General features: G+C 35.4%; 1 protein-coding gene, 1 non-coding gene and 1 pseudogene across 2 annotated transcripts; 2 read left to right on the top strand and 1 right to left on the bottom strand.

Annotated features, from left to right (window-relative positions):
* LOC141832375 (uncharacterized) lies at nt 1–26931 on the top strand. The gene is made up of 9 exons (XM_074719875.1): nt 1–281; nt 377–475; nt 584–743; nt 940–1119; nt 1193–1327; nt 3745–3827; nt 4134–4227; nt 4321–4419; nt 26597–26931. Exons 1-8 carry the CDS (start codon nt 1–3, stop codon nt 4405–4407), a joined length of 1119 nt encoding a protein of 372 aa, XP_074575976.1. The 3' UTR covers nt 4408–4419; nt 26597–26931.
* On the bottom strand, nt 6170–12289 carry LOC141832627 (uncharacterized; annotated as a pseudogene).
* LOC141832700 (small nucleolar RNA R71) lies at nt 12378–12481 on the top strand. Its single transcript, XR_012602137.1, has one exon. It is a non-coding gene; the product is annotated as a small nucleolar RNA R71 (small nucleolar RNA).
* Nucleotides 26932–27361: the final 430 nt, after the last annotated feature.

Raw genomic sequence — 27361 nt, 5'->3', positions numbered from 1 at the left:
ATGGTTTTCCGATCATCTCTTGCCTTTCTGAAGCGAGGCGTTCTGCCCTCGTCCCCTCACCGATGCTTTCGTTCGCAAGCCGCATTGGATTCCCTCCGTCCACCTTCTATAACCGCCGGCGACTCTTCATCACCGTCGGCCGCCGCCATCGGATCCCAACTCGTCCTCTACAACTATCCATCTTTTTCCGGTGCTTTCGCCGCCCTATTTGCACACTTATTTCACTCGCGCCTTCGCCTACCATTCCTCGTCCTGCCGTTCTCCTCTGTCGAGCCTTTTCGGTAGGCAACTATTGGCACTTGTAAGTGCAGGCAAGCCTGGTCTTGCCCTTAGTTCTTTCTTTTCATCCCATAGTTTTTTTTTTCTTTTTTGATAGAGTAGAAGACTTCAAGGCCGGAGCTTTCGAGACGTGTTACCTCCTCGATTTCGTCGGGCCCAAACGCTTTGCGATAGAGCTGTCGCATATCGTTCCTAGGTACAAGGACTTCATTGAAAGATTGTTTCTTTACCCTGTCCTTAGTAATCACTCCCTTTTTGTTAATGGAAATTGAATCTACAATGGGAAAATGTTCAATCATTTCAGAGTTATAGCTTTTGATCACCGGGAGATTTCTGTGGGAACGGCTTTACATGAAAGAGAGCGTTCCGATAATCTGGAACTTCACATCGATACTGAGAAATGCAGCGCTCGTGCCGTTTACGATTACTTCTCCAAAAAGTTCTCTGAGAGGAACTCTTCGCAGGTTAGCGCATGTTTGCTCTTTTGCATGTTATTTTTCAGTGAGCTCTATCAAAACTTTCTCAATTTTCCCCGCAAGGATTCGGTTCCATTTGTTATTTGTTCCATTTATCCACTCGACCATTCAAATATAGAATGTCGAACTGATTGTAACATCAGTACTTCTGAGAAAGATTCGCTGGTTTAATACAATACAACAGGATGATGCTGAAAACTTATTGAATCAAGAACAAGAAGAACGTATTGCGTCAGTCTTGAGTTATATAGAAGATTCTGCTCTTTGCCAGTGGAGGATGTCTGATACCAAAGCATTCGACATTGGACTTAGGGATGAGCGTGCAAAGCTGAATTGTATCACCAATCCGTATGTGTTTCAGCAGGTTAAGATACTTATTATTTGCTAATATGTATATTTTATCTTTTAATGTCTTTATAATTTGTTTTTTTTCTCAGCTCCTGCAACTTAATTCTGCTGATTTGATTGCCAAGGGAAATTTGTATACTCGGTCACGTCAAGATGCAGCCAATAAGTTGCTGGAAAAGGCTTTTAAGATTCAGTTGGGAAGAGGATTTTATGGAGAGTGCCTGGTAACATCTTCTTCCTGTTGGTCTACTGCAAAGAGTTTCTCATTTATTAGTTTCTTTTTCCATCACATGCATCAGTTTATTTTTCATAGCTAGATCATATAGTTTATGCAACAGAAAAATGCATATCTGATACTTTGTAGATCTTTTAATCCCTTTCCTTAGTTGCACACACGAAGTGAGAAGCAAAAACGGGCTGTCTAATGCATACATTTGAACAAGGAGTTTCCTTTTCCTCTTTCAATTATTGGAAGCGTAAGTTAGACCTCACTAGATCTTTGTTATTATTACAGTGGGAACCCTTATATATTACACCAAAAAACTGTGTTTATAAGAATTTTGCATGAAATACCAGCCAACATATTCATCCCTATCTGCATTTCAGCTACCAGCAAAGGAATCTTGTCTATGTGCTAACCTGATAATTGTCAATTTTGGTCAAGCCTCCATGTTTTGAAGATTTGAAATTTGGAGTTTTATGCATACTCAGTAGACGTGACGTTTTTGGTAGTTCCTTTGTATCCACACAAACATGAGGAAGATGGTTATAGCTTCATTTGCCTCAGTTGATTACTCAATAGCAACTTGATTGAAGAAGGTTCTAAGGAAATATCACCAAAATTACAGATGATTCTGAACATGAAGCTCTAAATGACGCTTAATAGTAGAGAAGCAAGCAGAATAAACTTTGAACAACTTTATACCAAATTGTTTTGTTTGATACATCCCTTTGTAAATTGCTATTGTTACAAGTAAGGGGGAATTACTTTTCATAAAATCTCAAGGCAGACATTATTGAGAATATGAATCTTTACATTTACATTCCTACATCTTAAATATTTACAGGTGAGTCTATAACGCCCCTTAAGTTAATTCAAATATGTGGTAGAAATCCAACTTGATACAAATATATTCAACTTTAGGCCCTCTTAACAATTTGGTCAAACTGATTATTAGAACTGCTAAAAAAGGGTTCACCTAATTAAATTGTACTTTCTTTCTGATGAAGTGACAATCAATGATTATATGTTTGTTCTCTCATGAAATGCGAGACTCGAAGGGGGTGTATTCTAACTTGGTCATCATATGCTTACCCAAATGAACTTGTATGTTGCTATTGTAAATATTCTACATTCCACACTTCAACTTGCAACCATTATTTGCTTTTTCTTTTCCAAGAAATATAATTACCTCCTTAAAGAACGCAATAGCCAGATGTAGATCACCCATTATAGGAGAGTCTGTCTCTTTTGCATTAGAGTACTCCAAAATTTAAAGATGACCTTGATTTTGAAATAAAATACATTTTAGTAATGTGGGTTGCAAGTGATGACAATGCCCAGTTGATCAGGGAGGTAGGGAGGAAGGTTTCTGGTTGTTGATGCAGGTAGGATGGAGCAATGATGGATGCAATTGGTGTTGCTGGCAATCAAGCAACAAGGAGCTACGGAAGCATGAATGGATGAATTTCAGACTCACGGACGATATCTTTTTGTTAGAGACAACAAGAGCTGCCTCTGGAATTGATTTCAACAAAAGGAAAGGGGTTATGTCGATGGAATCTAGTGCCAGTCAGCTCCTTTAGATGGTGGGAGGTGGTACTGGTGGTGAAGAAAATTTCTTCCTTCCTTGGCAGCAGAAGTAGGTGATGCTGGTCGTCTCTTTTGGAAAAGGGAAGAGGAAGAATGATGCGACTAAAGAAATTAAATTTTGAAAATTTTTAATCAGGATATTTTAATTTTTATAGACTGTAAGATTTATTTTGATTGAGTTATATCAAGTTAGGTAATTTTAATATTTTTTGAGGAATAAGTTCTTTAGAGAATTTGTATGAGTTTAATTAAGTTATTTAGAAACTAGGTTTTTGTTTACTATAATATGAATCATAGTTGAACTTTTTAATAGGATCTCAACTGCTCTTTTTTACATTATTTTCTAATTAATGACATCCTGAGATTTGAATTATGAGATTTTTTTCTCTGGGAAATTGGTTCTTGGTGTTACATCACAACAAAAAACTAATGTTAATTCCACTAACTGTTTAAATGGAACATAATTTGCAATTAAACTGCTATATTAAACTGCTATATGTTGATTATTATCAGAGGACACTTTTGAGCTTGTTCACTTTGATAGACTATTTAGAATTGCCTCTTTTTAGAGCACTTCAATGAATAACCTCAACTGTTGGTCTCTTTTGCAGGATATTTACTGAAGTGGCATGTTATTTGTTAGTAGTGCATTCTTGCTATAGCCTAGATGTCTTACTACCTAAGAATTCATGATCTTTATCTGTTTTACAGCATTTCTCAAGTATTCTCAATTAACAGAATGCCACTACTGCCATGTGAACTTCAACCAAAACTTCAAAATGTCTCTCCTTGCTTAAAGTTTTGAAAGTTTCTTCCTGTTAATGTCAGGCTGTACGGGCTGATGGAAATGCAGATCTAAGCCAAGAAATCTGTATTGAGCTTAGTAAAAGAAGTGCAGAAGCTGGTTTAAGGTGAAACTATTGTATTTATCCCTACATTTTGATAAACATCATACCTAGTTTCTGACAACAGGTATTTAATTTGAATACTGAATGAATATAAAGTAGAAACAATTTTCTATGATACAGTGCAACTTCCTTTGTCTCCATGTGGTTGCTTTATTTTATCTCAAATTTTGTGATATTTGAAGCCAGTTTTAACCATAATAAATCAAATTCAAATAAACCTGAGCTTCCACTAAAGATTAATTTCTCCTACCTACATGCGAAAAAGTTCTGACTGATTCTGATAACAAATTGTGTATGCATTGCATTCAGGCCGATAGGAGCTGCAGTGTTCATGAAACAGCGGAACTTGAAAATGTGTTTGAGGACTACAGACCCTACTGTTGATACCTCAGAGATAGCTAAGGTAAGAAGAGACAACCAATGACATTTAATTGTTGGATCACCTTCCAATGTTTAATTTACAATATAAATCCCTTCCTTGCATTGGAAATTGCAGGCATATGGTGGAGGCGGCAAACATAGTTCAAGCTCCTTCATTATAAGAATGGATGAGTACAACTGTTGGACTGCAGCAAATTCCTGATAGACCATAAAGGTATATCAGGGTTCTTTTCTACCCTTTTTTAATTGGATCTGTGTATTTTGATGCCTGAAGGTACTTGCTTAATTTCCACTTGAACCAGATACTCTCATAGAGATAGAACAACAATGAATTAGAGGACTTTCGACAAAGAAATGATAAGATTATGATTAAATCAAAGAGAAAAATGAAACCTGATGGGGTATCAAGGAAGGGTTACACAATCCTACCTCTTTTGCCAAAACTCCACTTTGGTGATGCTTTATCACTGTCGAGAGCCTCTTCTTCTTCTTTTTCTTTTATCTTGATTATCAAACAATAAGCTCTTGTGTTTCTCCTACCAAGCCCACCATTTTTTCTCTTGCTAAGCTCACCATCATTGTGTTCTTTTCTTTCTTTCCACCATCTCTATTAAGTTGTTTGACACCAAAATAACCATCCAAACCCTATTAGTAAATATTTATAGTAAATAATCCTTTAATTCTATTGGTTTTACTTGGGTCGTGCTCAATTTGTATTCAATCTTAAATCCAGTTTGGAAGTTTTCATCAAAAAAGAAGTTACACACTTGAACTTTCTGAACAATATAATTTAATTTAAGCCATTGTTCTCGCACTTATGACCTAGTCATAGTGTCCTACTTCAATGTGCGATGCTTGTTTATTTCTGCCCATTCTTGCAAGAAACTTGTTGAGAGTCACAGCTTGTCCAAGTCATGGTTTAAAATTTTAAATCATGTCGAAGTTTCAATTTGAGATGGAAAGATATGATTTCGGTATTATATCATGCCATGCCTATACGATTTCAATTTTTTTTGTAAATATTAATATATATTAATTAAAAAATTAATTTTATTAATATTTGATTGTTATAAATATTCACTATTGTAGTAAAAAGGTGGAATCCGCCATCTCAGCGATCCTACACGGTCGACCCATGCCCATTTGTGAGGAGGTAAATCGGGAAAGCTGTAGTTGGCCACTATGGAGAGGGTATTTTTCTCGGTTTCATTGAGATTTAACCCTTGCCCATTGTAGCAATATCTATCCCGCATTAGTCAACTCAACCCTGCCCCAAAGGCTATAAATGTTCACTATTGATTTTATTTCAGGTGTTTATTATTGAGTTTATATTTTGATATTTTCTTTTGAGATGTTTGATATCTATTAAATTTTACAATAGATATAGAAAAATATAGATTCAAAATTTATATTTTTATTATTAATGCATATAATAAAATAATCTTAATCACTTGAATTTTTATTGCAAAGACATTGAGTTCGACAACTTGTATGTCATTAAGATGGGTCTTCAGCTTTAAATTATCAGATTGATGATTATGGATATTGCTTATGTTATATTTATATAGATGTATTAAATTCTCATAACTTCAAAATATTTTTGTAATTTAAGGTAATTTTTAATGTATTTTTATATTTTAAAATATTTAAAATTATCAATCTGATTTGCGAATGTAGATAATATGAAATTTTATATTATCCAGTAAAAAGAAGATAGTATGCTGGTTTTGGCTTATTAATATAATGTATACTATATTTATATAGATAATAATTATTAGATAAATATGTGTTTACTCTGTATATTTTATTTTAAAAATAATTTCTATATTGATTTTTTTATAAGTTTTCAACTATTGAATAATTTAAGATTGTTAGACAAAAGCAAATAAATATATTTCTCTTTAAAGAAAATTGATATATCATTAACTCGAATTAAAATTGATATATCATAACATGTTACCTTGTTAATACCAAAAGGGGTGTCGTGAATTGAATGAGAGCATTGGTTCTTGTAACATCCTGGTTAGATCAACCCCATAATCCTCTAACACCCAAATCAAATAATTATCCCATGACATGCAATATTAATATTGATTTCTCTACATATCCATCAGTATGTCTCGTTTCACCATTAGAAGTTAGACTTGATAAGGATAAACGTTTGTTCGTGAGCTCTGAAATGATGGATCACCATATGATGCATCAAAGCTATAATAAGAAGGTTAAGAGTATAATGAATTTCGATCAGAATCAATTTCAGCTAAACTCTCTTGTATATCACTATAAGCATGAGCTTCCCTTTGTTTGTCACCATTATATCAACTTTGATATTAACTCTTAATAGCTCCATGATCATCATCTTGAGTTGCATGTGTGTAATTTTACTTACACGTCCAAGGCTCTTATGCCGGAGTCGGGGGAACATAAGTTTCACAACTACTAAGGGCATCACCACTGCTATCACTTCCATTAGTACTTGCACTATTATTGACATCATTATTATCATTTCAAACTTCTCATTGGACTACAATGTCAAAAGGTGATGATGTTTCGTCATTGTCATTATGTTTTTGCTCATCAATTGCATCGAGTTTTTCACTAATTCTGAATTGTCCCTTCCCTTAAAAGCATGAATTTTGTCTTTTCCTTTCTCTTTAGTAAAAATTGTAAATCTTTGCCTTTGTCTTTATCTAGGGACTTTGGTTTGGTTTGGGGTTGAGATGTTTGTTAATGTCTGGGCCAAGATTTAGAAAATTAAAATTCTCTGTCAAAAACTTCATCATCATCATCATCTTCCTCACTGATATCTCCTCTAGCTTGTACATTTTCAATCTACTGAGTAAGAAATTGAGATGGTCATGGCGGATCTCCTTCTTCATTAAGTAATAGATTCTCAGTTTCAACAGTGCTCCACCAATTCATTATTGGATGATTCTCAATTTAGATAAATCCAATATCAAATAGGCCTATATCACCAGACTTTTGTTCTTCCTTCTCTTCTATTATTGCTCTTAGTTGAAGACGTATATTATAATAAACGTAGACCATCTTCTTTAAGCGACGATAAGAAAGATGATTTCGTACTTTTGTATGAATGAGGGAGAAAGTTGACTAATTTCTTTCGCAATCACTTCAAGACGTTTATGAGAGAATTCATACTGCAACCTTTTTCAAATTTGGAGTTGATCTTTCATATTGTAACCACCACTCAATTGTAAGATAAATAAGAATAAAATTAAAATAGTATTTCTATTTGTTGACAATAATAAGTAATAATTTATGTTATATAAATGTAGGATCGTTATCATTGATAGAGGAGTGTGAATAGTGATTTTCATTTTATTCATTGATCGCGTGCTCATTTACAATCGTTAGCACAACAAAAAAAATACCCCCGGGGCAACGGTGCAGCAGTTAAGGTCCTCTGACGGATCTTAGGAATCTCGAGTTCGAGACTCAATTGCGGCGCATTGAAGAGGTAATTTCCCTCCAGTCAGTAGTGGATTATAGAAAGCGGGCTGTCTGGATGGGCCATCGTGAGCGCTTCCTGACTTACCCTAATGGCTGGTGGGAAACTTCTATTGGGTCGTACCGATCACCCCAGTATTAATTGGTATAAGTTGGATACTTGATGCCAACTAAAAAAAAGTTAGCATAGCCAAAAACAGAAAGATAAAATACAAAAATAGAATACAAGCACACAACACTTCAATTTTACGTGGTTCGGAAGGCTCAGGTTCCTATTCATGACCTAGAGTTCTATTTCAATTACCACCATATACCTTTTGGAAGCATAGAAACCTTTTACAAGACTTGTTCTTACAAACAACAAAGACAAGAAAACAAATATACAAACGAAAATAAGTACAATGTAAATAAACAACTTTACAAGATGGATCTATGCTTTATTCGCTCTCTTGTTGCTTTTGGTTGCTTCTTGAAGATTCTGAAATGCAGTAACACTCGTCTATAAACCCTTAAGCATCGGTGTCTCAAAATATTTATGAAATCCTCTTGTATAGGGTTGTTGTTCGTGACTGAATCTTGCTCGTTAATTGACTTCTTGCAGTTCATCAGTTGGTTGATCTTCTAGAATTCGAAAGTTGCTTTAACTTTATCTATTCAACGGCTCCTAGCTCACCATCTTAATCACTAGTCAACTACATGTCTAAAGCCAACCGACTATCGTTATCAATTGAAAAATATTCTATGATGTTTTCATCATCTCAAGTCGGCTATAATAGTCCACTCAAAATCTTTTTGTTTGATTTTTAGATTGGAAATATTATTTGTGTCAAAAATACTATTCACTCGAGTTGATTGATATTGTTCACAATGTTGAAAATACTGTTCACACTCAATTCCCTTACGCTGAGAGATCTCATGTCTCTGGGACTTTCTCAAATGGCTAGTATAAGTCAACCTCAATTTATTAAGACTTCATCCTTACCTAATATCTAGTTAATCTTAACCTACTAGGACTTGCTTTGCTTGAAGACTCCTTGTCTTTGAGACTTTATCCATTATTTGATATCTGATCAATTTTGATGTGCTAAGACTTCATTATTGTCAAACATTCAGTCCTTTGACCTGCTTGGACTTCTATTCACATGTTTAACATCCGACCCTCCTTGACCTATTAGAACTTCAACTGCATATCCGATATCCGATCCTTGATGATCTGTTAGGGCTTCCCCTCTCATACCAACATCTAGTCCTTAGGATTTACTCACATGCCTAACATCCGGTCCTCCATGATCTATTAGGACTTCCATCATTATCAAATGTCTCGTCAACTATGACCCGCTTGGACTTTACTTTTGTCAACTCACTGTTGAAATTCCAACTATCAAGTATCTACTCAATCGTGATCTACATAGACTTCTTCAATGTAAAGTATTCATATCAACCTTAACCTACTTGACATCTCGCTCAACTATCAAATATATTTATCAAACATCAAAATCAACTGTAATTAGAGATCGACTACACCAATAATATTTGTCTTCATCCATTTTATATTTGCATGATACTACAAAAGGATTGTCAAAAGAACCATATGCCTCTTAAATAATCAACTTTCATTAATAACCTCAACAACTAATTCTCTATTTGTTTGTAATCTTAATAATACATTTCCGAGGGCTACTTAGATCGTCATTTGTGGCAAGACTATATTTGTATTGATATGTCGGATTAAGATAATAACCTAAAATAATTAAATATATATAGTTATTAATAGCAATATTAAAAATTCTTTATTATTAAAACAATATGCACTGCCAAATGAATATGTTTACCCATATGGTTGTCCTATTTTGCAGTGATTATGTCAATATAATATTGATACTTGGTTGATGATTTGTAAATGTTTCTTTATTTCATTTTTTGCTTCATGAATTAGATGGTAAATATTGTCCATTTGTGGCTTCTTGTTCATATTGACTTTGCATAAAACAATATACAAGGGCTCTACTACCATAAAAATATATGTAATGTAGTCCTAAAATCTGGCAAATATAACAATTTTTTGCGCTTGCTTACTTTTAATCATGCTAGAGTATTGAGAAGTTTTCCAATCCTTAAAAGAACATGGCATTCAATCCGACTTTTTCTAAAACAACTTTAATAGGAAGAAGATAGTTGCAAATCTAGTTTCTCCTAGTTGTAGAATTTCCCCATCAATAAATTTCCTCATTAATTCATGAATTCAATATTGATTATAGAAGAACTTTGTTAACGATTAACCTTTTTTCGCTACCTTCTTTACTATATCAAGTTTGTTGATATTTGTTGGATCGAGTGCACATGAAAGAGGGGGGAGGGGTGAATCATGTGACTTTTAGTTATTTTAAGTACGTCAAAAATCGCGCACAGTGGAAAAACGAAATACGAAAAATCACAACACAAGCCAACACGAAGGTTTTACTTTGTTCGGAGCCTCCGGCGACTCCTACTCGAAGGCCCAGGTCCCTTGGACCTTTCTTGTGGGCAATCCACTAAATCTCTCTACCAGAAGAAAACCTCTGGTAGAGTAGGCGAATACAATGAATTGAAAGTGTGACAACCCCACACTTTCAAATTTTAAATAAGTGCAGAAAAATAAAAAATAAAAAATACTTCGTTATCCAACACGTAGAAATTTCTGGACGAGCTCGGATGTTGGGGATGATCTTCCGGCAGAAGCTGGACGTGGTCGTGTCGAAGCTTGGGCCGCCGCAGAAGGATGTTGGTCGAAGCTATTTAGTTCATGCACTGATCGAAGCTTTATATAGGCACTATTGAGTTTATCTAGATCCACAAATGTTGGCCACACTTCTCATCCTAAAAACGCAAACTTGATCCACGCCTTGCTCGTGATCTTATCCAGGAACAAAGAATAATTCAAATAAAACTTTATTATAGGTAGGAATAATTTTATCGTCGAGGAGTAACGTGGCTTTAATTACTAAATAAATAATAATTCAAATAAAATTTTATTATAGGTAGGAATAATTTTAAAAAACTTTATTATAGGTAGGAATAATTTTATCCTCCAATAAAATTTCAGATTAGCAAAATGAAGAATAATGAGGAGTAATTTTGCAGAGTTTACCTGCAAAATTAACTTAGTCCATATACCAAATAAACCTTGTAGGCTCTTACAAGAGTACGGTTGTCGTCAAGTAATAAAAAAATTTTGAACCACAAAGACCATGAAATTAATCACTAGACTAGTACAAAAAGAGTTGCGAACGAATGAGTTTTGGCGTTGGAGCAAGAAGAAGAACTGAAGGACCTAATCCTCCACTATACCCATCGGCTATCTACAAGAATGATCTGCTAGTTGGATGACCATGGTAGTGAGTTTGAGATCCGTATATCCACATTTCACACTTGTCGTATAGGGGATTATACTGACGCTTGCTCCTAACTCATAGAATACCCTACCAATAGTCATCATACCAATTTTGCACGGGATGTAAAACTTCCTGGATCCTTGAGTTTGGGAGGAAGTTTGCTGTTGAGAATTATTGCGCTGACTCCCTTCGTTAGAGCTATAGTATGCTTGGCCTCTGCTATTTTTTTGGTTGACATTAGCCCCTTGATAAATTTGGCGAACTGAGAAATCTCGATAAGAGCGTCGAGAAAGGGAATGTCCAAAGTAATATCTTTGACTACGTTGTATAACTTCTTGAACTCAACATCTTTTTGTTTGTACATGAGCCTCTGGGAGAAAGGTATGTTGCGTACTAAAGTCTTCTTTGATGGTTTCTCAGCGGGTGTAGCGGTCTCAACTTCTTTCAATTTGTCTTCAACAATCGATGTAGAGGAAGGAGGTTGCTCGACGACTGTCGTGCATAAAATACCCTCCAATGGAGTAGTCCCTTGAGGCTCCTTGCCCTTCAAGATCCGTCCGCTCCTCAGCTCAATAGTCTTGCAGTGCTCCATAGGGTTGAAGTCCAGCTTTTCTAGAAGTGCACCCACTTTGCCTTGATGAAAGAGAAGAACTGAGCTGTGCCATTTGTGTTTTTTTGCATCTTCAACCTCTTGTCATGATCATCTAATTTTTTATTGATCTTTACTATATCACCTTGAAGTTGAGTGAACATTTGTCGGCTCTCTGTCCTCCGCTTCTCCAACATCTTCAGAATTTTCTGGGTGTCTGACATCTCTTCATTTTGCTTCGACATAGATTGGTAGGACGGTCCTTGGTTGTTGCGATAAGAGAAGTTTGGATGATTCCTCCAATCTGGATTATATGTATTTGAGTATGAGTTATTTCTTTGATTGAATGTACCAATGGCGTCACATTGTTCAAATTGAGCGACCTGCGCTTGAAATAATCCCACTTGGCACATCTCCTTTGTATGACTTGAATCTCCACAAAGTTCACATGATGTGGATATCGCATTAACCTTGTTGACGTCCATATTATCAAATATCTTGTTGAGAGCATCTATTTGTGCACTTGACAGAGTAAGAGTGCCCACCTCGTATTTTTCAGGAGTTTTTGCATGATTACCTCTCTCGGTAGCCCATTGGTGATGGTTGAGGGTCACACTCTCAATTATGTCTTCGACTTCCTCCAAGCTCTTGTTCATTAAGGCACCTCCTGCAACGGAATCTAAATATACTTTCGTTTGATAGTTGATCCCATTGTAGAATGTGTGAAGGAGAAGCCATTTTTTCAATCTGTGGTGTGGGCACTGTCTCAACATCCCTTTGAATCGGTCCCAAGCTTCAAATAAAGATTCACCATCCAATTGCGTGAAGCTTGAAATCATGTTGCGCATGTGGGTTGTCTTACTTGGGGAATAGAATTTGTTGGGAAAAACTTGTTCACATTGTTCTCAAGTAGTGATGTTGTTCGGTGGAAGAGAGGTAAGTCAAGATCTTGCCCTATCTTTGAGTGAAAATTTGAATAGCATGAGTCTGACTGTGTCCAAACCAACTCCGTTAATTTTCATTGTGCTGTAATTATCTGAAAAGTTTTCCAAATGTAGGTTGGGGTCCTCGTTTGGTTCGCCCCCAAATTGATTCAGCTGGACCATGGAGATAAATGCATGCTTGATCTCGAAATTATTTACTTCTATGGTTGGACCGGCGATGCTGGATGACACTCCTCTCGCATAGGGTGCGGCATAGTCCTTCAAAGGTTTGTTAGCCATCGTTTCTGGTGTATGTTTTTGTGTGTCCAACCTCTGAAATTGAAGCCTCCTTCGCAAGGTTCTTTCGATTTTCGGGTCGAAAGGAAACTCCGCTTATTTGGACCCACGCATGCACACCAAAAGAAAATGTTATTATGCTTTCAGAAAAGAAGTAAAGAAATAAAAGTGAATGAATTGAAGAAAGAATGTGGTGGAAAGACTTTAAATGTAAAAGTCTAATGAAAAATAACGCATAGTCTCCGGCAACGACGTCAAAAACTTGATAGGTTCTTGTCGTCAGTAATAAAAAGTTATCGAACCACAGAGACCGTGGAATTAATCACTAGACTAGCACAAAAAGAGTTGCGAATGAATGAGTTGTGGTGTTGGGGTGAGAAATAAGGAGAATTGAAGGACCTAATCCTCAAACGAAAGGGAATCAACTATATGACAGGTATGGGAAACGATCCTAGGATTTTGAATTCCTTGATATTATCACTGATAGTATCATAGACGTTTTGCTATTCCTCAATGTTTATATCAATGTAGGGATTTTAACCAAGCTATCCAATTAGACCTTGCCAGGCTTCATCGGAATTAAATCATGATCCTCTGATGTTATAATCACTAGTTCAAAATGATACCTAGATAGTCCGAATCTATAGCTTTCCCGTTGTTACCGGGCACTCTGACAATACTACTGGTATTCTATCCTCTGTCACTGAGTACCAAATTAAGGACCTTTTATTAGTAATCAATAACCGTTATTATTCCTCATGAGAATTTGTTACAGTTTAAGAATTTCCTCGGAAAGTCCGGTTAAAAAGGTTCACCTTCTGTCACAAGGCACCCCGGTCATACGATCTTAAGATTTCCTATAAATTGTAATTCACTCCCATCCATATGAAATCAAGCCTTCAAAATATCATCAAATACATATGAGACACAATTTCATATAACAAAGCATAAACATGTTATAGAAGATAGCAAATAACAAATCCATCGAATACAGTCATTTATTACATCTCAATTTCTCCTGTATCCTAGAATCTAAGAGATCTACTTTATGACGGAGGGAATATAATTCGAGAAGGAAGAGGAAGAATTCATTTTTGTTTCAAAATCCAAGAAAGAAAAGGAAAAAGGATTTATCCATATGTGCAGATCTTCCTTGAATTGTGATCTCCTCGTTGACGGTGGATGGAAGTGGCGGAGTAGCCTCGGGAAGATGGATGTGACAGCGAATTCCCCTTCAAAACGTGGTTACGGCGCCTCCTTGTCGTCCTCTGATGGCCCCCCTCAAAAGGGTTTCGAAAAGATATTTAAATATGCTCCTGACACGACATGGCCGTGTTTCGTGGAACGACATGACCGTGTTTCGTGGAACGACGAAAAAACTCAGCTCGAATTCTCCACTAGCACGACCGTGCCTGGTAGGCATGACCTTAAGAAGGTGTTAACCTGGAAGAGAGGCACGAAACACGAGCTGTGGTTCTATTTCTGGGACACGACCGTGCCTTGTAGACACGGTCTGAGGCAGTTGTGGTTCTGTCGTGCCTTGTAGGCACGGCCCGGAGTTGGCTTGCTTCTGAGTTGAGAGCACGACCATGCTTGGTGGCACGACCTGGAGCAGCTGCTCTCCTTAGAGCATGGCACGGCCGTGCCTTGCAGGCACGACCCAGTCTTGGCTTTTGTTGCTCTTCCTTCATTCTGCTTTGTTTTACACCGATTTCCATCCTGCAAATGTAAAAGTACGAGAGCAAACCTCCGAACTAGAAAATAGAGAAAATATATCTAATGCATGAATAAAGGATGCGATAAACATAGAGTATCAATATGAAAATGCATAAAAATGTGCAATAAAAGTAGTAAAAATATGTGCATATCCTATACACATCATCTTGCAAAACAGAGCTAGTATAATAATAAAATGGACTAAAATGCAGAATATTCAAAGTTAATTAGATCCTGTCAATCTAGACCAGGATCTAATCAGGTCTCAACTTAGATCACCCAAATGGATCTACGTTGGACCCCGCCTAAAGTTCTAAAATGGAACTCGTCTCTAACCCACTTGGTCTTTTGCCAAGGCTTAACCACCCTGGTCTTCCTACAAAGTCTCCACCAATTTGGTCTTTAGCCTGTTGTCAGGCCTCGCGTACCCAATTGGACTTCCTGCCAGGACTCAACCATTCTGGACTTCAGCTTGATATTTGGTTCTAAGTCTTTAAACCCTGCACACTTAGTAAGAAGGTTAAACCTACAACAAACCAAACTTTAACCTATTTGTCATTCATCAAAATTTGTGTTTGACCGTTAGTGCAAATTGCACTAATAATATTTGTATCATCAAATTGATATAGTGTGTTGCGCATGTTGTCCAAAATAATATTTGATACTCTTACTCCAATAACTCTCCGACCCTCTTAAAGTTGACACTATTGTCTATAATCACCTATACTATATTTATGAAATATCACCTTTCTATTGTAGTATAATAGAAAATTGATAATGCTCATCCGTGTAAGTCTTGTCTAGCTATCACACATCAACGTAACCCCATATAAGCCTCATTGTTTCTTGCATGATAGGATCCAAGCCCTGATCTCCTCCACTTGTTCGTTTAAATATGAATAAGCAATAACGTATGCAGTTGGAGGTTGAATATAGGACATTTTTAAATGTTGGACACCATGCACCAACTAAGATTAACAGTTGAGGGGAATTCAATTGAAAGAAAAAATTTAGCAATACTTTGATTTCTTCTCCCTTGTATAGGCATTATTAATCTTAGTTTATTTGCTACTTCCACTAGCACCAACTATATTATCACTAGTACCTATCGCATATATTACTCATATTCATATCGAGTTCCAGAGGCACTGAGAGTTGCTAAATTTTTTTTGTCATTTGGACATTCACCATGACCTTTAAATTCATCATAGACTCGCTCTTTGGAAGCCCACCCATCTAAAATTTCACGTCATTGTTTATAATTTAAATCTTTTTTGCCATTAAGTTCCTCCTTCATTTTACGACTTATTTTTTGAGAAACTTTTAGACACTTAAAAACATATGGATATCTCGCACGATATTTTAGGTGTGTGATCCCACCGTCATGTCCGATCATATTGCAATGCAAATATTGCTAATGAATTCAATTCTCTAATCGACGTACGTGTGTTCTAGCTGGATCATAAGATTGTTGTTTTGATACCATTTATCTACCTATGCATTATGAAAAGTTAAGAGAAGCAAAAGATAAAATAATTTACAATAAATATTCATAATTATAGCATTAACAAAATTAACATAAGAAAAATTATTAAATAAAAAATCGTAAAAAGAATATCTAATTTTAATAAAAATAATAAAAAAATAAATATCTTTGTATAAGAATAATATTTAAAACTTTTAAATAATTATTAAACTGCATAATAGAATTTTTATCTGAAGTCAAAAGTTTAAATATACATAAATATAGAGATTAATAAATTTATAAGTTCAAATATAATTTTACAATTTTTAAAAAAAGTGAAGGATAAATTTAAAAATTATTAATTATATTTTAAAGTTATTTGAAAGTTTTAATATATTTAAAAGTTTATATTTTTAAATTTAATTTAAATATTAAAATTATATTTTAAAAAATTAAATTTATTTAACACATTTAAAATCATCTATTTTCTAAAAATTTAAACAAAAATTTTAAAATTAATTTTAGAATTATTTCAATTTTAAAATTTTTATTAAAATAAAATTATTCTTAAAAATAATTTAATATTTTATTAATTCGAATTTGAAATAATTGAAAATATAAGTTTAAAATTTTAATTCAAATATTTTTTAATTTTTAATTTTAACTTATTTATATTTTTGTTTGTATAAAAAATAATAATAAGAAAATAAATTTAGATATTATTATTGTTGGGTTGTAAAGGTGCAAACATAGTCCCACATCTAAAACACATGGAAAAGATCATGGGTTTAAAAGGATGGAAGATATCTCCATTGGAATGAGACCTTTTGGGAAAGCCCAAGAGCAAAGCCATGAGGGCTTAGACCCAAAGTGGACAATATCATGTCATTGTGGAGATAAAGACATCCTTGGGGACCCTACAATTGGTATCAGAGCGAGGCTGCTCTTCACCGGACTAACCGCCGGATGAGCCATGATCTGGATCTAACCATGTGGGTTGAACCTTAAAACAAAGGAAGTGGGTGATCCCGTGTCTAAATCAAGAGGACCAGACACCGGGCAGGAAGTCCTGGTTGCGGCTAGGCAGGAAGTCCTAGTAGGTCGAGTGGACCGAGGGGCAGGAAGTCCTGGTTGCGGCTGGGCAGGAAGTCCTAGTAGGTTGGGTGGACCGAGGGGCAGGAAGTCCTGGTTGCGGCTGGGCAGAAAAGTGCAAACATAGTCCCACATCTAAAACACATGGAAAAAATCATGGGTTTAAAAGGATGGAAGATATCTCCATTGAAATGAGGCCTTTTGGGGAAAGCCCAAGAACAAAGCCATGAGGGCTTAGGCTCAAAGTGGACAATATCATGCCATTGTGGAGATAAAGACATCCTTGGGGACCCTACAATTATTATATTAATTAATTATTAATTTTTATAATATATATTAAAAATTATTTTCTATATTATAGTTCTACAATGAAATTTATTTAAAACATTTAAATCATATATTTTTAAAAATTATTTAACAAATTAAAAATTTTAAAATTATTTATTATTTTTAGAATTATTTTAAAATTTTAAATATTTTTTGGAATTCTAAAATTATTTTTTAAAATTAAAATTAATTTTAATTTTAATTTATTCTAACAAGTTTAAAATATATTACATCTTAATATGACGATTTTAATTAAAATAGTTATATATTTTTTTATAAAAAAAGCTTTGTTGTTATTGTATATATTATTTTTTTTAAACCCTAATCTGATCTCCTCTCACGCAGGTGATTTCTAACTAGTCCATGACCGAACCATTATTAATCTTATAAAATGATGATGCTAGTATCTTCATCTAAATGTTACCTATGGTATTCTCTTTAATGCAAGGAAGGAGTTGTGATCTCTTCAAATGACTTTTAATCAAATTGTCCAATATTCTTTTACTGTTATAGATCAGGAGACTAGCAATGAGCTTAGCAAAAACTCGAGCACTCAATTGTCTAACGAGAGAGACAACTCACCTTACTATAGGTGTGGAGTGGAAAGTTATTGGGTCTGGGATTGCGCTAACCACTTGGCATCTTCATGATACCTTTGAAAACACAACCAGAAAGACTCTTGGTTTCACTTTCTCAAACTTGTGCTTCAGATGCAGCGAAGGTCACTAGGCCAATCCCCAAGAAGCTATCTTCCTTGTCAACAGAAGCCTCTGTTGGCATGGTAAAAACGTCTTATGGCTTGAATGTGTGCTTCAAGTGCCGCAAGTAGCCACTGGGCTCATGAATGTTTGACTTAAAATCTGGTATAGCCTCCCCAACTTTAACCTTTTGCTATTTTAGTGATCCTAAAATAATAATGAAATTGACCCCTTTTGTATTTATAACCACTAGAATAGCAAAAGTTTATCCTTTTTTCTAAGTTGGGGGGCTACACCAGGCATTAAGTCAGACATTCACGAGCCCAATGGCTAGGCTTGCAGCACTTGAAACACACCTTTGAGCTAGAAGACTTTGTTCCCATGCCAACAGAGGCTTCCGTTGACGAGGAAGACAGTTTCTTGGGGCAATCCCTGCTAGTGACCTTCTTCTCCTCATCTGAAGCACAAGTTTGAGAAAGTGGAAATAGGAGCCTTTCCTGTTGTGTTTTCAAAGGTATCAGATGAAGATGTCAAATGGTTGGGGCAATCCTGAACCCAATGACCTTCCTCTCCACACCTAATAGCAAGGTGAGTTATCTCTCTTGTTAGACAGTTGGGTGCTTGAGTTTTTGCTAAACTCCTTGCTCGTCTCCCTGATCTATAACACTAAGTGAATATTGGACAGCCAGATTACAAATCCATTTGAAGAGATCATAGTTCCTTCCCAACATCGAAGAGAATGTCACAAATAACATTCAGATGGAGATACTGGCATCATCATTTTGTGAGATTAATGAAGAACAAGCACAGATGACAATGCTACAGCAGTTTATATTCCAGAGAAATATCAACAATGGATTCGTCTAAAAAAAGAAACTAAGTGGAATTATATATCATAACTGGATGTATCAAAAAATTAGTTTCTTGCACTGACACTATTGACAGCAGTTCGCAGATCTAAAGTGGATTATGTAACTAACTACTCTGCGGTGTCAAAGAGAAATCATCATTTTGTAGAAGCAATGAGTAAACAAAAAAAGAAGCTTATAGGTATGCTTCTAAAAGAAAATTCCAAGTACATTTTGACAGAACCCAGAGAAGCATCATAGACACGAGTAAAACTATCAGGACCTGAGCCAACCTGCTAATCAGGTATACACACACACAAATATCCTTGTAGAGAACAATTGGAAAGATGGCTAAAACAAGTGGTAAATACAAGGTTTAAATATCGAGTCATGTCGAAGTTTCGGTCCCGGATCGGAACAATACAGTTTTGGTATCGTATCGTACTGTACTGATATAGTTTCGATATTTTTAAAATATAAAATATATTAACTAAGGCAAACACTCATGAATGGATCCATTAAACTATTGTGTTAATGCTAAGATGTTCCTCGGAAGGAACGCGTTGCAGGGTCCGACTGTAACGTTCGGCAAGGACCGCTACATCTCCATGAGAACTTGGGTGTAGTGTTAAATGAGCAAAAGTTTTCACACCATAGGTTGGGTAAGAATAAAAATTATAGGAAAATTAATAGTCTAAGATTTGGAACATGGAATATAGGAACTCTTACTGGTAAAACAATGGAGGTAGTAGATACGATGATTAGGAGAAGAATTAGTATTTTGTGTGTACAAGAGACAAAATGGGTAGGCGAAAAGGCAAAGTTGATCGAGAACTCGGGTTATAAGTTATGGTACACAAGGAAGAGTAAAACAAGAAATGGAGTTGATGTTATTGTAGATAGTTCGTTAAAGGATGAAGTTATAGGAGTAAATAGAAAGGGGGGTAGAATTATAGCTCTCAAAATAGTAGTGGAGAAAGACACTATAAATGTAATTAGTGTATATGCACCTCAAGCAGGATTAGATGAAAATACCAAATCAAGGTTTTGGGATGACCTAGATGAAGTATTACAAAATATTCCATCAAATGAAATGATTTTAATAGGAGGTGATCTAAATGGACATGTTGGAGTGAAAAATGAGGAAGGTAAAACTATACTGGATTTTGCGATAGCATATGATCTTATACTAGCTAATACGTTTTTTAAGAAAAGAGAAGAACACTTGATCACATTTAAAAGCGGGAATAATAAATCGCAAATTGACTTTCTTATGGTTAGGAAGAGGGATAGAAAGATTTGTAAAGATTGTAAGGTCATTCCTGGAGAAAGTTTAACTACCCAACATAGGTTAGTAGTATTGGATATACGTCTTAAGCATAATATCCATAAAAAGAAAATATCCACTACTCCTAGAATTAAGTGGTGGAAGTTGAAGGATGAGAAACAAAACATATTTAAGGAGAAGGTAGAAGGACAAGTATTAGGTGAAGTATACGGTGACCCTACTACGACATGGGATAAAATGGTATCAAAGTTGAAAATAATAGCCAAGAGTATACTCGGCGAGTCAAAGGGGCATGTACCACCAAGTAAAGAATCTTGGTGGTGGAATGAGAAAGTACAGGAAAAAGTGAAGGAAAAACGAATAGCCTATAAGAAATTATATATTTGCAAGAATGAAGAAAATTTAAAAAAATATACATTAGCTAAGAAAGAGGCTAAAAAAGCAGTGAATGAAGCTAAAAATACAACTTTTGAGCAGTTATATCGAAAATTGGATACAAAAGAAGGAGAAAAAGACATTTATAAAATAGCTAAAGTGAGAGAGAGGAAGACAAAAGATATTAGCCAAATAAGATGTATTAAAGATGAATGCAATAGGGTATTAGTAAATGATGGAGAAATAAAAGAGCGGTGGAAGAGGTATTTTCATCAACTTTTTAATGAAGGTGTAGGTGATCAACTTAACTTAGGTAATTTAAGCAGGTCAAATGAGTATAGAAATTTAAATTTTTACCGTAGAATTCAAATTTCAGAAGTAGAACAAGCTTTAAACGGAATGAAAAATGGAAAAGCCGTTGGACCAGATGATATCCCGATAGAGGTATGGAAGTGCCTAGGGAAACAAGGTATTGAATGACTTACAAAATTATTTAACATGATATTGAAAACAAAGAAAATGCCAGATCAATGGAGAGTAAGTACTCTAATTCCCTTATATAAGAATAAGGGGGACGTACAAAATTGTGCAAATTATAGGGGCATTAAATTAATGAGTCATACCATGAAACTTTGGGAAAGAGTAATAGAAAAACGATTAAGGAAAGAGACTATGGTCACCGAAAATCAATTTGGGTTTATGCCTGGTAGGTCGACAATAGAAGCTATACATCTTCTCAGGCAACTAATTGAAAAGTATCGGGGGCAAAAGCAAGATCTACATATGATATTTGTTGATTTAGAAAAAGCTTATGATAGAGTCCCAAGGGAAATTATATGGAGAATTCTAGAAAAGAGGGGTGTTAGCGTAGTATATATTGACCTAATTAAGGATATGTATGAGGAAGTAACGACTAGAGTGAAGACTTCAGGCGGATTAACTGAAGCATTTCCAATAAAGATAGGGTTACATCAAGGGTCAGCTCTAAGTCCTTATCTTTTTACACTAATCATGGATGAACTTACTGGACACATTCAAGATACCGTACCATGGTGCATGTTGTTTGCAGATGATATTGTATTGGTAGATGAGACACGTGAGGGAGTAAATGCTAAATTAGAATCTTGGCGAGAAACACTAGAAGAGAAAGGTTTTAGGCTTAGTAGAGTAAAGACAGAATATATGGAATTTAAGTTTAGCAATATTGAACGTAATGAGACAAGTATTAAAATAGGAGATGATGAGTTGTCTGGAACTGAGAGTTTTAAATATTTAGGATCATTTTTGCAAGCCGATGGAGGGATTGAGAGAGATGTCTTACATAGAATACAAACAGGATGGTTGAAGTGGAGGAGAGCATCAGGTGTTTTATGTGATCGTAAAGTGCCTCTAAAACTTAAAGGAAAGTTCTATAAAACGGCAGTTAGACCTGCCATGTTATATGGCGCTGAATGTTGGGCTATGACTCGAGCACATGAGCAAAAGATGAGAGTTGCGGAGATGAGGATGTTAAGATGGATGTGTGGACATACGAAGATGGACAGAATAAGAAATGAGAGCATTAGAGAGAAAGTTGGAGTTGCATCTATTGAGGAAAAACTCCGTGAGACACGTTTAAGGTGGTACGGACATGTACTTAGACGACCGATAAATGCTCCAGTTAGGCGGTGTGAAACTATGACAAATACGCATATCAAACGAGGGCGAGGTAGACCAAAAAAGACTTGGTTAGCAACAATAAAACAAGATAAAATTTATTTAAATATAAATGATGATATAATAGGAGATAGAGCTCAATGGCGTAAAAGGATCCATATAGCCGACCCCACTTAGTGGGATAAGGCTTGGTTGTTGTTGTTGTATCAGAGTAGTGTTTGTATTTTGATTAAATTTTCAGTTTTAAGCTTGGTTTTATTTGAGTCCAAAAGTTGTGATCTAAGCCATGATATATTCTCAATATAATAGACTCAAATTAGTCTCACCAAGAGTCAACCCAGCCTAAAATTGATACTTCTAGGTGGGTCAACATATAGTAAGACAATTGACAAGTAAATCAACAAATTCGTTGGTATGCTCCAATATACCAAGCTTCTGAAAGTTTTTTTTTTTTTCTTTAGAGAGCTTACACCAGGTCCACATTAACCCTGTGCCTCTTATGGGCCAATTCTTGGTTCTTGAAGTGTTAAACCTAGTCACTTCTTAGACAGCAAGTTTGCTAACTCATGGGTTTTAAATTATTCAAAGCATAATTTCTCTTTTCCCTTTTCATCTAGCCCTAGATTTCTTTATTACCTTAGAATATTTATGTTCTCTAGCTATATTGCTTATCATGAATGCCTAGTTGGAATATTAAACTCTTTCACAGGGAGCATGCTCTTGATTTAATCCATGCTTCCCTCTTATACATCAATAATAGCAACATTTTCATGCAGCACTACATTTGGAAATCTTTAATCTATTAAATGGTGCAAAGTACTTCAAATTTCTGACTCAAAACTCTAGCCTAGTAAAGGTATAAAAGGTACAATTCTCACCCAGATCTCTGTTTATATGGAAGTAAATTTTAAAATTTACAAGTTAAAGATCAAAACTTGTAGCCCTTTTCTGATATCAATTTACAGACTGAACTAGAATATTCGCCAATTGCCACCTTCTCATCTTCCACGTCTTCCTCGATTAATAAATTTTTGCCTTCTGATTAGCAATAGCAAGTTTCCTACATTCGTTTGCCCTGTGTCCCCCTATGGTGGTGTTGCTGTAAAGGACGTGAATCTTGAGAGTGAATTGACCAACTATTTTGGTCATCTTTAACCACTAGTTTTCGGTTCTACTATTTTTCAATAGTCAATGTACGTTGGTAGGCCTTTGAAACTGTCTACAACGAATGAAGACTAAGGACATCTTGCAAGGGTTGGGGCAACCCCCTAAGTATCGTGCCACCATCTGCTCCTCTATCTCAAATAAGTCATTCTGGGCAATCAATTGGTAGAACTCCGTATAATCGTCGACCGATCTCGCACCCTATCTCAACGCATGAAGTCGCTAAAACAAAGTTTGGATGTAGCTAAAAGGAAGAAAGTGACCCCTCATCTTTTTCTTCATCTTCTCCCAGTTAGTTATTTTGGTCTTGCCCTGTCGATCTCGTGAACGCCGCAATTGCTCCCGCCACGTTGATGCTCCACTCTTGAGTCTGATGGTAATCAACTTCACCTTCATCTTCATCTGATATAAAACTTCCTTATATTCAAAATCTGCTCCATTTTTTTGATCCAATCAACGAAGTCCTCTGCTTGCAACGCACTAGAAAATTCGAGTAGATCAACTAAAAATCCGAGGTCTCCATAAGGCTCTTCTCGACCACGACGTTTTTGGTATGTAGCACGATGGTGATATGGGTTCTCGAAAGCATAGATTCACGATTTGAGATTTCACAATTTTTAAAATTCTGCATTACTAGATGCTAGTTTAATTCTACGACTTGCCTCTGCAAGACCTCAATCATCATCACGTCCTGAATGCTGCGACCACGGTGTTTGGCTTCATCAACCGAAACCTACCTATTGTGATCGCGACCACAACGACCTTCCATTAGATCAAATGAGCTCTGATATCAACTGACGTTGGGCAGAATAGCAATTATCCTACAGATTGAAGGGAGAGAAGAATTGTGGAGAAAACAAAATGAGAAATCGACAAACAAAGAGAACCCACCACAGTCTCTAGGTTTTTACCAAAAAAGAAAATTTTATTCAATAATCAAAAGTGTCCCGAAAACAACTAAACAGACATATAAATAGATCCTAAACAAAATCCTAGCTTGCAAAAGTCAAAAATACCCTCAAGCCATAAAAATAAAAATTTCTATAAATAGGAAAAAAAATTTGGAGCCTTTAAAAAAGCACTAAACAATATCTGATGACCCGTGGCCTGTTACGGGTAAACCCGGTAACGAATATAGATATTTGAAAGAGCTCTAATTAAAAACTGACAGTGCTTCGTTTTGATATCTGAGTCAAAAGTTATGGCCTGTTGAAGTTCAACTCCTCCTGCGTCAGCCTTGCATCAGGAGGCGGTGAACTAAGTAAAATCGAGTATGTTAATGTTGTACTATGAGTTTGCTTCAAATTTCTGTTGTACAACCGCATTGACGCGAGAAGAGCTATTCACCCCACCCTCCCCTTTAGCTCGCATCAACCCTAACAAAAGTAACTATAACAATGATGTAATAGTTATACAACACTCTTATATAACCTATAAATTTATATTTCATTTTAATATAACAGTTTTAATTAAAATCATTATATTAATTTTTTTAAAACCGCCCAATCTCATATCTCTCACTCATTTCAACAATTTTGTTCCGTCGTAACCAATTCATGATTTTTCTTCGAGTGTCATTGGTGATTGAACGATTGCGATTTTATTGACGAGCACCGATGATCACTAGCCGACTGACTATGCCCCTTTTCAAATTGATATATACAAAAAGGTTCGAAGAGTCGTCATCACCTCGCCACTATTAATCTATCGCCCTTGTCACTACTTCTAGATAAGTGTTCGAGCATTTATAGGGCTATGCCTTGTGATCGACTGTAGTCCCGTGATCGACAGAAGGAATCGATTCCTTTTGTCCCACACTGTGCCGACTGGATGCACATGTGCATAGGATTCTCACGTGTGTTGTGCCGGTAGGGTATCGATGTAGATCTCATGTCGGAACCGTAAACATTGTATATTTTGGACAATATAGGTCGACACTTCTAACCTTGATCCAAGCAATCTACTATGACAATCATCCTACCATGATAATCACCATTCTTTTTATTCTTTCTAGATAAAAGGAAAATAAGGTCCTATGTAGTTTTATTCGATTCTCTTCTCTCCTATATATCCTCTTTAACTATTCATTGTGTTAAACTCGATTATATGGTCATGTACAATAACTTCAACTGCACAATTGGAGCCTACATTTGTCTTGATTATGTTGGCTAAAAGACCCCTCTCCTTCACATTATCCTCTATTTTCTCTATTCCCTCAAAAACACACCCTTTGATCATCTTGTCATAGTAGATATTATCATGAGGATCAAACAACATGAAAAATAAGAGGATTTTCAACAAAAATGGATTTTTTTTTTGATGAAATAACATCATTAATCTCAAGGGAAGCATTATATAGATCCTACCTCTTGGGCTAGACTATCTCTTTGGAGATGATTTGCCATTGTGGGGAACCTCCTCCTTGTTTCAATCATCATAGAAGTCCTTGTATATTCATGCTGAGCTCATAGTTGCACTGGAAATTCTTAGTGATTATTTGTAATAACCCACCGTCAAGTATTTGAAATAATCAGGTCTGATTGGATGGTGTTCAATCTAGTCTCAACTCAAACCTAATCCAAGTTTCTCTCACATCAATGGTGGGAGGTTTTAACTCATACAAAATGTGTTCCCTATAATTCAATTTAATTGGTCTTTCTCAAATAAATTAAAAATAAATGAATGAAAATACACACAAAAAAAAAGTATAAGCCCTGACAGTGTCAACTTGATTGTGCGTTGAGGGTTAGTTTTGGTGGTATGAGCACTTATTTTCTATTTTCCTTTTACAATTTTGAAAAATAAAGTAAAGACATTGAAAATTGGAAAAAGGAAAATAAATAAATATTTTGCACATTATTCACCTCTAATAAATTAAATGCCTCAAAAAAATAATTTTGAATATTTACTTTATTTCTCTTTTTAACTTCCAAATTCTATTTTCTAAGAAACCAAAGATAAAATAGAAAATTCTTCCCAAAGAAACAACTTAGAGCGGCGTTATTTGTTTGCTGATGCACACATAAAATCATTTAGGAAACTGTTTGTGTTACAGTGTACTGTAGATTACATTACTGGGAAGAATCCTATTGAAGTTACCATTTGGATTTGCAGGTTATCAGTTTGATGGACATAATCTTGAACCTCCCAACTGGTGGCTGCAATTTGCCGGCTTTCCTGGTCCAAGGTCATCTGGTGGCCCTCATGGTCGTCGTTATGTATCAGGTTCCCCTTTGGATATGAGTATGTCCCAACCAAAAAGTGTTGTAAAAACCTGAGAGTAGCTATATGCAGTTCCGAGTCATGTTGAACTAAAATTATCGTCCAAAATTCAGTTTTGTAGTGCCAGCCTTTGAGGACTTTGTTACTCAACTAAGACATTTCTGTATCAGCCACTAAGATCAGCTCGCTTGCACAGTACATTTTGTAATGTGATCATCATTCATCAATCCAAGCTTGTGTTTTGAGAATTGTTCTAACAAATCCTTGTTATTTGATTATAAGTTTGACTTCAGTTGTAAAATCGCAATCCCAATTTCAAACTATGATGAAAAAGATAGGGTTGCTCTTGGGCTAAATAATTTTTTTTTTGTAAATGTTAGATCATAACTTGCAAATGAGCAAACAAAAATTTTAAATCATTGTTACAAACAAAAATAACTCATACTTTCCTAATGCAAGAAATCACATACACAGCATTAGTTAACAAATAAAGAACATTCAATCAAATAATTCATACTTATACACGTAAAATTCATGATTCCACATTGAAAAAGACAACACACATTAAAGTATAGTTGATAAGTTAATTGTTTAATCTATAAGTTGTTTGATGCTACCACATTGTAAACAAAGCGTAGAATTTCATAGCCACAACCA

This window comes from Curcuma longa, chromosome 7 (assembly GCF_044706935.1).
Source record: "Curcuma longa cultivar G26 ecotype Majalengka, Jawa Barat chromosome 7, ITB_CL_G26_1.1, whole genome shotgun sequence".
NCBI lineage: Eukaryota > Viridiplantae > Streptophyta > Magnoliopsida > Zingiberales > Zingiberaceae > Curcuma > Curcuma longa.
Note: the sequence above shows the minus strand (reverse complement) of the source record. Positions and strands in the feature narration are given on the sequence as shown.